Source organism: Gallus gallus, chromosome 4 (assembly GCF_016699485.2).
Source record: "Gallus gallus isolate bGalGal1 chromosome 4, bGalGal1.mat.broiler.GRCg7b, whole genome shotgun sequence".
Lineage (NCBI taxonomy): Eukaryota > Metazoa > Chordata > Aves > Galliformes > Phasianidae > Gallus > Gallus gallus.
In genome coordinates, this window is record NC_052535.1 from 19,795,549 (window position 1) to 19,807,587 (window position 12,039).

At 37.9% G+C, this 12,039-nt stretch overlaps 1 protein-coding gene across 1 annotated transcript; it reads right to left on the reverse strand.

Moving 5' to 3' along the window:
* Nucleotides 1-3,789: 3,789 nt before the first annotated feature.
* FGG (fibrinogen gamma chain) lies at nt 3,790-9,002 on the reverse strand. The gene is made up of 10 exons (NM_204989.2): nt 8,859-9,002; nt 8,721-8,765; nt 8,128-8,311; nt 7,933-8,026; nt 6,863-6,993; nt 6,205-6,338; nt 5,852-6,036; nt 4,934-5,211; nt 4,409-4,572; nt 3,790-4,024 (listed from the first exon to the last, which is right to left on the reverse strand). Exons 1-10 carry the CDS (start codon nt 8,943-8,945, stop codon nt 4,010-4,012), a joined length of 1,317 nt encoding a protein of 438 aa, NP_990320.2. The 5' UTR covers nt 8,946-9,002; the 3' UTR covers nt 3,790-4,009.
* Between the last annotated feature and the right edge of the window lie 3,037 nt (nt 9,003-12,039).

Sequence of the window (12,039 nt, forward strand, 5' to 3'; positions counted from 1 at the left end):
AAATTAGAACAGAACTCATATAAATATCACTAAGAATGAGTCATGTTCTCAGGTTACAAGAAACAGAGCAGATTGATAGGATGGTGCTACACTGATTTATGTCACTGATTTATACCTATACCATCAAAACCTGTTTTTGTATGTCTGGAGGTTTCTATTATATTTAAGGCTTGATCTTACCAGTGCATACTTGGAAACAAGATTTTTTGTTTATTTCAATTTCCTACAGCTTGTTTTGTGAAGTGTTCTGTTGAATTCTGTGCAGTGCCACTAATACCATGATGCAGCAAACTTCTTCCCATTTCAGAAATGGAACAGCTCAGCTAACTTCAGCAATGAATGTCTGAGCAGACTCCACGTTATCTTTACTGTCTGAGGATCAGCCAGCCATGTCTGTGCTGTCCATAAGGAAGTTCCTGAACTCAAAGAGACAAAAGAGTCCATTGCCATTTTAAGCTCTCCTAGCATGTAATTTCGTAGAAGAGTTATTTTTATGTGATTGTGTGCATTGGTTCAATGACAGACATACATACTCCACTGCTAATCTCAGCAGTGGCAAGACTGAAGTTGCCTTCCCAGTCCAACTTCTATGTAGTTTTGTTCACTCTGTTGTAATGGTACTATGTAAGAATTATAACAATCTTAAAGAATCATAAAAAGCTCAGACAACAATAAAATGCTTTAAGGATGAAAAGATCACAATGAGAGGAAGACTTGCAGGATTGTGATGAGTTATTTAAAAGAACAGAGTTAAATGAGCTATATGCAATATCTGTTGGGGTTCACAGACAGTGTCCCGTTTGCGCCAATGAGCTCTAATTTGGTTTATGCAGTTGACATCAAAGTCTCTGCCTGAAGATCACAGCCTTATGCCTTCGGTGCTCAGGAGCACAAGAACTGCACAAACAGTCCCTGGGTGCCCTCCTTGTGTGTACAGTCACATAGTCTGCTGTACTGTTGTGTCACCTGTGGTGCTTCTGCTAAACACACCCTCTTCCTTATCGCATTTAACATGGACAGTGCTGCTGAAAGCTGTGCATTCTTTTCTGCCAACTGTTTAAAATGTCAAAGATTTTCCTACTGTGCTCATCACTCAATTATTCCAGTGCCTACTGCTTATTCACAGAGCACTACTTTACCTGTTTCACAGCTGCAGAAGCCTGGTGAGAAGGCTAAGTTCTAAAGTAGTTTATAGCTTTTGGGATCCATTTTGATACTCTGAGTCTTCAGAGTATGCTGTATGTGAAGACACCACTGACACCAGCTGTAGCTCTCTGCTTAACACCAGGGCTCTGGAGCAGCCAGCTTTAAGATGCCTGAGTGGCTGAGAGGGCCCTTCAGTCATGAAAAACTTAAGCTCTGGTCCGAGTAAAACTCGGTCACCAGATTTAGGGGACTGGAAAAACCTGGTAACTGGCCATAAGGATTGGGTTAATTAAGAGGGCTTTCCTGCTTCGTGTGAAGGGGATTGCTGTGTGAAGCTTAAGTAGAGGAGGAGCTTCTCAGACTTTCCAGTTGATGGCTGAACCTGTGCCTGACCTTCAGCCTGTACCTTTGCTTTCTTGTTGCAATCATCCAGTCACTTCTCTGTGTGTTTGTTTGTAAAGATTACAGAGCTAAGAGCTAGATAAACTTTGGATTTACCTTTAATTCACGATCAAAGGACAGAAGTGCAGTTTACTGCTTGGCTGCCCTACTCTTGGCAGGTTGCCACAGCAATAGTTGGGGAGTCCAGGATTTAGGGTTGATTTGTGTGCCCAGGATGTGAGCCAGAATAACAGAATCCCAGAATGGATGAAGTAGGAAGGGACCTTTGGATCCATCTGGTCCAACTCTCACTCCAACAGGGCCAAAAGGAAAATATTTCTGCTCCCAATTCCTATGCTTTGTGCTGCAATGGCCTTTGACAAATAGGAAGTGTGACAGCAAGCATAAGGTATGAAAGGAAGGCAATGTAGGCAGCACCCAAGTCCTGTGATGAAATCTTATAAACTCAGAGAGGGATAGATTTGCCTAAATATAAAGTGCTATGCTATATTATGTAGGCTATGCTCTGAAGGCCTTGTGCAATTTTAAACTGATTTAGAAAAGAGAAATAAGACCTTTCAGAATACAAAATGGAGGCATTAAGTCAAAACACAGTGTATTTACTTGTAAAACAAAGAAACAAACAAAAACAAATAAACAACCCCACAAAACACGAGAGTATGAATTTCTCTATAAGAGACAGGAGAAACAGAAGATCTGTTCAGGTCCCTTTCTGATAGTTCCATGGTTGGAAGCAGTAGAAAAGATCTCCAAAAGGCATGATTCTTGACAGGCTTCTTTCAAGGCCCATGGAATATACCTGCAGTGTCTGGTAGACCCTGTCATGAGCCCTGGCACAGGACTTCTGTGAGCAATCAGGTTTGTTGGATTCAGCAGCTCCAACTCTCCAGATCTCTGGAACAGATGGTCCTCTTCAAAGAGGCTCAAAATTATTTGTGAGACCTCAGAACACCAATCAGCAAACCAAATGAAAGAATGAGTTAGTCTTTGTTCTGATTAGCAATCCATAAAATGCCAGGTCACGCCAGTGGAATATTTGTTTTTACAGCAGATTGTCATCAGATAAGGCATTGCAACAAAAAGTCTAGGAGAACAGTTCAGACCTAGAGAAATGTGGATTCAGAGTGGAAAGGAATACTTCTTAATTCCATGTAGTACATATATGAATAAAACAACTTTTAAAGTCATATCATAGTTGGGGTTAAACTGAAAATAGAAAGCGAAGGTGTCTTGGCCACTCAAAAACTACAGTATAAGCAATAAGTGGATAGCAGCATGTCGTGCTGTGAACATTCAGACTCAGGCAAAGCAGCTTGGTGGCAAACTAGACATAGAGCTGCCCACCTCAACAGGAAAAGTGTCAAGGTGGCCTTCGAGGTCCATCTTATTTGTGTAATGTTTCCTTGTCTCTAAAAAAGCCATTTAAATGTGCTATTCAGAAATGCCAGGTGAAATTGTGGCTATTCAGTGGTACCTAAAAATAAAGATGAGGGTGCATTTCTTTATATATCAGCTTGACATATATAAATATATTTATATTCTAGCTCTCTCTATATATTTTGTTGATAAATGTATCCTCAAAAGTAATATGATATTCTAAATCCCTTACCCAGAAATACTCATCAAACATTCTGAGTGATTACATTCAGACAGCATCTCAAACCCTGCTTCTACTGATCTGTGCTGTCAGTGTGGATCACTGGAAGATTATTACCACACATAATAAAAGCAAATGGAACTAACCCATAATTAATTAATACTACAAATTGTATTATTTTTGGTCTGAAAATGATGCTAAAAACATTAGAGTAATTTAATAAGTTTATGAATGTGGTATTCAAGTATAATCCTTGTACAGTGTAGTACTGTGTGCTACAAACCAAACATTTATTTTGAATAATATTTGAGAAACATGTTAATATGCATGCTCTGGAGTAAAATATCTTTGTCATTGATAGTGTACTTCCTAACCTGTGGTATGTTTGTTTAAGCGGCTCCAGCAGCAAACTAGGTCCTTTCAAGTTGCTGTGTACTTTGGTCTGTGTCACAAATTGACAGTTTCATCAGAAAACAAAGTGAAGACTGTTGAAAGCTAGCCATGTTTTATGGAGAAATAGCTCCAGCACACAATTCTAAATAAAGAGAAGGAAAAACTGAACCAGATTTGTTCAGAGTACCCTTCCAGCAGTCACAGTGTTTACTGTGTTGTGTTCGGCCAACAGCAGAACACAAATAGCAAACTCAGCTCTTCTGTAATAATCAAAAATTTATTGGGAATGTGTACAGAAAAAATAACCATGTAAAGAGGTAAGCGCTGCTCAAGGAAAACTGTTGTGCATTTTATAGTCGATGACATTTCACAACACTGATGTCCAAATTGTGGAAGGTGAGATAAGTTCAGTGTCGTACAAATAAAAGATTTATTTTCTCCATTCAGATCAGTCTTTATTAAATTGCCCCTTTATGAGTCTCCAACCTGCAACAGAAAAAAAGAAAAAAAGACAGTATTTTAATGTTCTTCTAAAGAAAGATGAAGTACATAAGGCTTGATAATGATATGTTGATAGTGTTCATACATAGTTATATTAGTTGGAAATTTAATTTTCAGCAATTAAAACACATGAAGACAAGGAATTATTTTTAGTCCTGGGACTATCTACTTAACTATTTCTTAAAAGAAACAGTGAAGAGGAAGGTATTCTAAAATCAAAACGCAAATATTTCTGTGATGAAATGGTAAACAAAGCTGATGCCTCCAAGATGCAGTAGGCATAACATTTCAGCTGTCCATGCTCTGTACTTGCAATTATAACCGTATTTTGATGCTATTTTAAGTATCTCCTCTGTCCAATGGTCAAACCTGCTTGAGGCCTCCTGAGTGCTGCTGTCCATCTATTGAGAGTCTGTTGAATGGGATGATTTTCATTGTAGTTTTCTTCATGGAGTACCATCGGTCACGCCATGTTGCCCATATAATGCCATTGTCATATGAATTTGTACCAGTATCTCTAGAGTACACACCACCTAAAAATAGCAGTTCAAGCAAAATATTCAGTTGTTTCTAAATGATTAATGTGCCCATCCCATACATAGTGGTGGTACCAACACCTCTATGACATCCCTGGGCACACTAACACACTGCACACAGTGCCCCTCTTCCTCTCTTTGCTTCTGTCAGGACCAAGGATTCCATTTTGGGCTGGAAAACTGCCACAAATTGGTGTTAATATAAACAATTATTGAAAAGAATGGACTACATCAGCTTTGGAAAAAACAGATGGCAAAATATACTCAATGAAAGTGACACATTTTCCTTTGTCATTGAAATGTGGTGTCCTTGGTTATATTTGTCTATGCAAAAATAGGTATTTAGAAGATATTTTACCTATATAATATTGTCCATTGAGGTGACCAGCATGGCATCTATTCATCCACCATCCAGATCCATCTTGCTCAGCACAGTTGCCCTCAAAGTTGTCATTGTCATTATCAAAGGTGCTGAAGCGCATGCCATTATGGTAGGTATAGGATTTGTCACTTGGATCATCTCCAAAATTAAAGCCATCAAAAGCATCTCCAGCTTCGCCACCAATAAAGTAGGCATAGGTCAGTCTGTACTTGTCTTCTTCAGTTCCCACTTTGAACACGGCATAGTCAGCAGTGCTGTTAACAGAGAATAATAGCGAGTATAAGTATGCTGCATTCCTAGTGTGTGCACAAATGAAATATATATATAGATGTTAGAATTGTTAGAAAAGGGATTTAAGCCATCCTAGCATGTAATTTTGTAAAAGCATTATTTTTAAATGATTGTGTGCATTGGTTCAATGACAGACATCCAATCAATTTTTGTCATCCACCATTAGATGTGTTTTTTTGACTACTGTTCTTCAGTGATGCACAGAAGACCTACATTATACATCCACATATGTGTTTATCTCCCACGTTGCTACTGCTTAGGCTTACTCAAGTCATGAGGAAGCTCTTGGTGGGAGGAAGAAATAAGCAATCAAGAAATAGGAGAGGTAGTAAGCCCTCCTGGAGAACAGAAGACATAAGTGAAGAAACTCTGAAGAGAAGAAACAGATTTATTCTGCCAAATCAACTAGGGTATTTGGCATGTGGCCTTCAGACATGTACACATGAGGGCTGCTGTCACAGTTGTGAGTTCAGGAGCCCATGCAGTATCTTATGCATCTTGATGTATCTAATAGTGCCATGCTTTTTTAAAATCTGTACAAACTAACACGACTGGAAAAGCAGGTTTTAAGATGCCATTTTCAGAGGCTTCATGAGCAAATACCCTTTTTTGCCAGACCAGTCCTCCAATTCTATTCGCAAGGCATATGGCAGAGTGGACTGTGTAGTTATTAAATGAATCTTTTCATTGCCCAGCCAAAATTCTGTGGTGTCATCTGGTGACAGATGTCCAAATCCTTCCTTGTATTGAACCCAATTTCTCCGGAAGTCCTCACTCCCATCCAATCTCTGTAAAACAACAACAAAAAACCAACCTCAAAAAAAAACAAAAAACAAACAACAACAACAACAACAACAACAAAAAACTCCAAACATGTTATGTACTTCAGGTAAGCAAATGAAAACAGCACTTAATGCAATATACTTCCTTATGATAATAATACCCTAGTGACATACCCTCTGTAATACTGTCCAGCCGTTGCCATATGTGTCAATCTCACAGTAGACTAGGAATGACTGCTTAGCTTTTTGAGGCTTGATGAAGTAAAGACCACTTTTTCTGGCACCTTTATTTGCAATATCTTGACAATCTGAAGTAAAGATATTCAAAGGATTGTTACTAATCTAGCTGTAGTTCTATCCTCACATTCTATCCTCGCATTTGATATAGTAACTTTCTCAATGTAAGAAGTTCAGTTAATTCAAATATTGTTTTGAAGTTTGCTGTTTAGTCTAAGTGTTTAAATGTCATTGCCATTAAAAAAAAATAAAAGAAGGTCACAGGACCTGTGTAAAATGAGAACATTCATTTCACATGGAATTTAAGCAACTTACATGTAGAACACAGCCATAGCACCAGTTTCTACAGCAACAAAAACAGCATTTCTGGAGCTAAATTTTTCCCAGGTGAATCAGCAGAAATGTGAATCAGCAGAAATGTGATCGTAAGATATCTTCCTAAAAATGATCCAAGCATTGATTCCAAAACTTGCAGTCTTACATTTTTGCACAAGTCTATAGCCCTTAAGATCACAAGAACCTCATCACTGCAACGCCAACTGGCAGTACTTGTAACTGAATCAAACCTCCACCATACAAGAAGCATTTAGTGCACCTCTTCCAGTTGTCTCCTGTATTTCAGCAGTATCTTTGCATGGTTCCTGGCAGTGTGACTCAAGCTGAGCAATCTTCTGTTTCAGTTGTGTGATCTTGTTGCTGTTCATTATATGCATATCTGTCAACTGTCTGGAGAGAGAGACATAAAAATGGCTTGTTTCTTCAGCTGCGTCTTACTGACAGTAACACATGTTTACCTGCACATACGCCTGTGAGATAGCATGGTGCTACACAGTTCCCTGCAAAAGGGTTACTTTTCTTAGCACTGGTATGTAAAGTTGAGTAAAACAGCCAAAATGGGAATGTACATGCTTAATCTCATGTAAAACCTGACTTGCTTCTAATCAGCAAAACTCAAGCCACCAATTAATACATGATTGTAATGCTGTGGAATGTTTCCTTTTGCTCTCCTTAGCAAATTATAAATTATTCTTCAGTAAGTATGTAGTTTTACATAAATTATATAAACTGCCTCAATGATCAGAATGTTTAAATCATATTTGATGTAATGCTATAGAAATAGATATTTTGCTACATTCAGGCCAATAAAAATAGCCTCAAATTTTAGAAAAGTTAATGGTGTTTTCAATTCTATTTTCAGTGTTGGTTTACTGAAGACCACCACTGAGTTTATAATAACTTACAAATTATACCTATGGAACTGAACTGATTTTCTCAGATATATGCAGCAAAATTAGTCAGAGTAAATGATTGTACAAATACTTCATATACTCTACAAACTCATATTAATAAAATCTCCATAGCTTATAAAAAAAGGAATTATCAATGTCTAATACAGCTAAAGAATCACAAATAAAGCCATTGCCAGGCTTCCTGACATTCTTATCTTGTACTCACACAATTAATGGATAACACTGATGAACCGAGAATGCACTCTCAGATCCTCATGATTGTTATGTGTCTTGTAAGGGATCTACTAATGACACTGTCTAACAGTCAACATAATCACAAAAACCCTTTCTGAGGAGGCCTTAACTGTTGTTAGTAAAAGAGGAGAAAGAAAATGATTTGGATTATAAAGCGCTATGAAAGGTGGAAGATACCTACTGTATAGTATTTTCATGAGCCAAAATAGTGTTTTCATATCTGATAATTTCTTCAATTATTTTCTTGGACTTCTGAGTCAATTGCTCAATAGATTCTGTAGAACAGACAAAGGTATGAAATTATTGCAGTTTGGCAAATTAGAAAAACAAGACAGTGACAATTTGTTCAATTGTGTAGTTATTCTTATATTCTCACGTGGTAGTGTCTGCTTCTCTGAAGGATAGATGGTTTTGATGTGTTGAATCAAATATTCTATTGATCCTGTGGAGTTAGTAGCTTGCTGCAGAAGTCCCTCAATTTCTAACAGTTCACCATCCGTAGTGAGACGGTATTTGTTAAAGAAATCTGCAATGCCACAAGTTGTGGGGCAGTAGCTACCCTAAAGAGAAAAGAATAATAATAGATAATGTTTCAGTAGCAAAAAATGGACAACAGAATATTTGGGCAGGAGAACAATTTGTACAAATGACTGCAGGGAAAAAAAGCATAGACATTTGCCTATAGAGAGATTTTAGTTTCACACTGTATATATATCCACACAAAGAAAGAAATTTGTTCACGGTGTTACTTGTAGTGTCTTTAATATACTTTTATCAGCAGCGTAGCTGACTTTCTCAGCAGATGTTTACTGTTACCAGTCAAGAACACATGGGTTTAAGCACAGAGCATTTAACGAGCTTTGAAGCTAACAATGAGGATCTAATGAAACTACAAATGGCAGTTACTAAGTGGTGTAGGCAGACTTAGACTAGACTCTTAATGGAACAGAAAATGGATCTGATACTTACAAATCGCTCATCTAATATGCAGCAGTTTTCTCTGGTAGCAATGTACTGAAGAGAAGAAACAAGACCACTTTCAGTGAGTTTTCTCCAGAAGAATTCTCAGCACTGACAAGTTTTCTAACACTCTTCACCTTCACTTACCGCCATGCTGGTGGAGAAGAGCAGAGAGAGGAGATGCCCTAGAGGCACCCATCTGCCTGGTTTTGGCCCCATCTCACCGGGTGCCATCCGTACCGTCAGCAGCCGAAAGTGTTCTCCCCAGCAGCCGAGGCAGCACCTTTATGGGCTGCCAGCTTTGGCCCCAGAGCATGGCAGCAGAGGTTTAAGGGAGCAGTTGGAGATGGGGGCGGGCACAGTGAGGTAGCGGGAAGAGGTGGAGTAGGGGGTGAGGTGGATTCCCAGAATTTGCACGCATCTCTTACTCCTCCCATTTGCAGAACTTGCTTTCCATTTATCTGCCTTATCTCTGTTCCAGCCAGGTCTTAAAGGAGGCAGAAAGGTGAAACAAGGTGTGCAGAAGCTGTAACACAAGCATAAGCAAATGCACACATGGCTTCCAGGTGGGGGCAGGTAGAGTAGTCACTTAACTAGCATAGGGAAAAGAAGAGGTAACTACCTAATTACATACAAACACCTATCCATAGCCTAAAGTTAAATATTAAGAATATTTCATGGTTGTATAGTACCTTCCTTCCACAAAGAAGAACATACTTTTCAAAGGCATTCAATATCATTCTTTCTACCTGGCAGATGACAAAACTCAGGCAGAGAGAGTTATAAGGCCATGTCAGGCAGTGGAATATCTGGATGAGCAGCCCATGGTCTCCCTCACAGGTAGTGAAAACATGAATCTTCTCTGCCCTCTAATTTAGGAAGTCTGTGTGAATGATTTGGATCAAAACTGGCCTGCTGGGAGCTAGACCTGCCATCCCTGGATCAAACACCTTTCGTTTCCAATCACCACAAATTGGGAAAGAACATTAGCAGTAAAAATTCTGTCTCCAGGGATGGTGACTGGTTCCAAGTTTGTGCTTGTACTCTGCCAGAAACTGGGTCAGGTTAAATCACAGATGTCCCCTCCAGGGCAGATGGGTACATAGTGTTTGGGACAGAATACATGGACTACAGAATGCAACTCAGGTATCCCTTGTTCTTTCACAGAGTAAAGAGCATCATCTTCTCCTTTATCACTAAAAAATAGTCCACATAGATCTGAAATTCTTTCAAGAGAATACTTGATCATGGAATATGGTAAAATTTGTCTAGCATCCCTAGATAAGAATTTCAGAATTCAGAAAAGATGACAGCAGTCAATCCTGACAGAGAGCTAGAAAACGTTCCTAATGTTTTAGGATTAAAATGTGACAATGGCTATGATGAAATAATTTCAATGTATAATGCAATAATTTTTGCTAAAGTTACCAACATCTTACATAACAACAACAACAAAAATTAATTGCTGTAGATAGTTGGCTAATTGGGTCTGAAAAACAAGATGATCATTATGAATTTTCAGTGTAGTTCTTGTCATACATAAAATTATCACCACACATAGATCTACATTCATGACTGAACCAATCTAAACAATTTATTTAATGATTACCACATATCTCTATGCGGTACTTGTATGTTTGGTTGTAACCTCTTGTACTTCTTAGCAGAAGATGTAAATATTTAAGCCTCACAACATTTTTGTTTGTTTTACTGATTACATGGTCATGGTGTAGCCTTGAATAATTAATCCTTTCATATCTTTGCTCCCTTCTCTTTTCTTCCATTAATTCATATTGCATGGTTTTGAAATGATTTTTTCCCACTTTTCATTAGATCAAAACAAGCATGTGTTCTAGTGTGAAATGTCAGGGTAGTCTTCTCCTCCCTTTTGTATCATTTTCTCATTTAATTCTGGCTGCATAAAGCTGACCCATTCACAAAACAAATATGTTAGAGACCTGATTTTACCCTTCAGTGTGCCCAACATATGTTAGCTCTGTTGTTCTTCTGTTCAGCTTTTGTTTTTCTATCCAGTAAGCCTGTTTGCTGATTTGCTAACAAATGAGGAATGATTAATTCCACACAAGCAGAATGAAGAGTTCTCAACTTCAGTTTAACTTTTCCTCACAGTTTATTTTTTGAGTGGGTGGTAAAATCAAATCAGTATTTGTTTAAAAGTGTCTTGTTCAACTCAACTAGTATTTGATTAGTATTTTTTTCAAGCAGCCATTGGAAAACTATCCAGTGCCTTCCTATTACTCACAGTAAATCATAGAAGTACAGAAGAAATATGCATGTATTTGTAAATCAGTTCCTGAATAGCAGATTATTCTTATGACTGCCTTTGGAAGAAAACAATTTTCCAAATGTATGACTTATACATACATGTCTTAAGAATCTAATGTGAAATTTCAACTCATAAAATTTCAGAAACACTACAGTGATACAGTACATTTTTGTTACTGTTTTAATGGAAATTTGAATGTAAAAAAAAATACAAAAAATAAATGTTAAAAACCTGAAGAAGTAAATATCAAAAAGAAAAAGCCTATTTTGCTTTGCAACCTATTACGAATATGCACCACTCTGCTTCTACTACTACTAAGCTTCTTTGCTAGGTCAACAAATGACCAAGTGATAATTAGGATGAGAAACAGAGATGGTTAAAAAGCTGTCTAGTTATGTTATGTCTATGTTATGCTTCTGGCATGCTAAGAAACAAACTGCTTTACAAATAGCAAAGTGAAAATGAAAAAAAGGAAAAGGTTCAGTAAGTCATCTTTCTCTTTCAATATTTGAGTCCTGGGCAAAAGGCAAATGGCAACATTTTTTGCCAATTCAACAGTCCACTCCATGCATCAGGTACTCTTTCAACCTGAAGAGAAATGCCTAGAGGATTTGGGTCTATAAATATCAGCTGCTAAGTTGCTCTGCATGGGAGAGGCTCTTATTTCTTTTCACTTACGAAATCAGCACAGACATAGGCAATGCTTCTATTCAAATGAGGTTGCAAAGAGTTCTGTTCCCTAGAAAGTTGAGCAAGGAAAAATATGAAATCCACATCATTCACAGAATGGTCTCATTTGGACTGCTTTGGAAAAAATACAGAAGATATTTTGCTGCATGCACACCATGGATACAGGAATGATACTTGTGTTTTCTTGCTTCTAGGTTTTTTCAAGTTCCAGAGCACAGGATGTTATACTTCAACACACTAAAAATCCAGCAAACATACTGAAAGCCCCTAAACCATGAGCTGGGATTAGTTAAAAATCACTATTTGGCCCTGAGCAGCTTGTGTCTTAAATAGGGGTTACTAGGTACAACG

Bases quoted from the DNA above. Each gene is read 5' to 3' on its own strand.
- FGG (NM_204989.2), bottom strand. From the start codon at position 8,945: ATGGCACCCGGTGAGATGGGGCCAAAACCAGGCAGATGGGTGCCTCTA. The intron at 8,027-8,127 runs GTGAGAATATAA...TCTGTTCTACAG, and splicing joins AGAGAAGCAGACACTACCAC to AATCTATTGAGCAATTGACT. The intron at 5,212-5,851 runs GTATTTGCTCAT...CTCTGTTAACAG, and splicing joins GACTGGTCTGGCAAAAAAGG to CACTGCTGACTATGCCGTGT.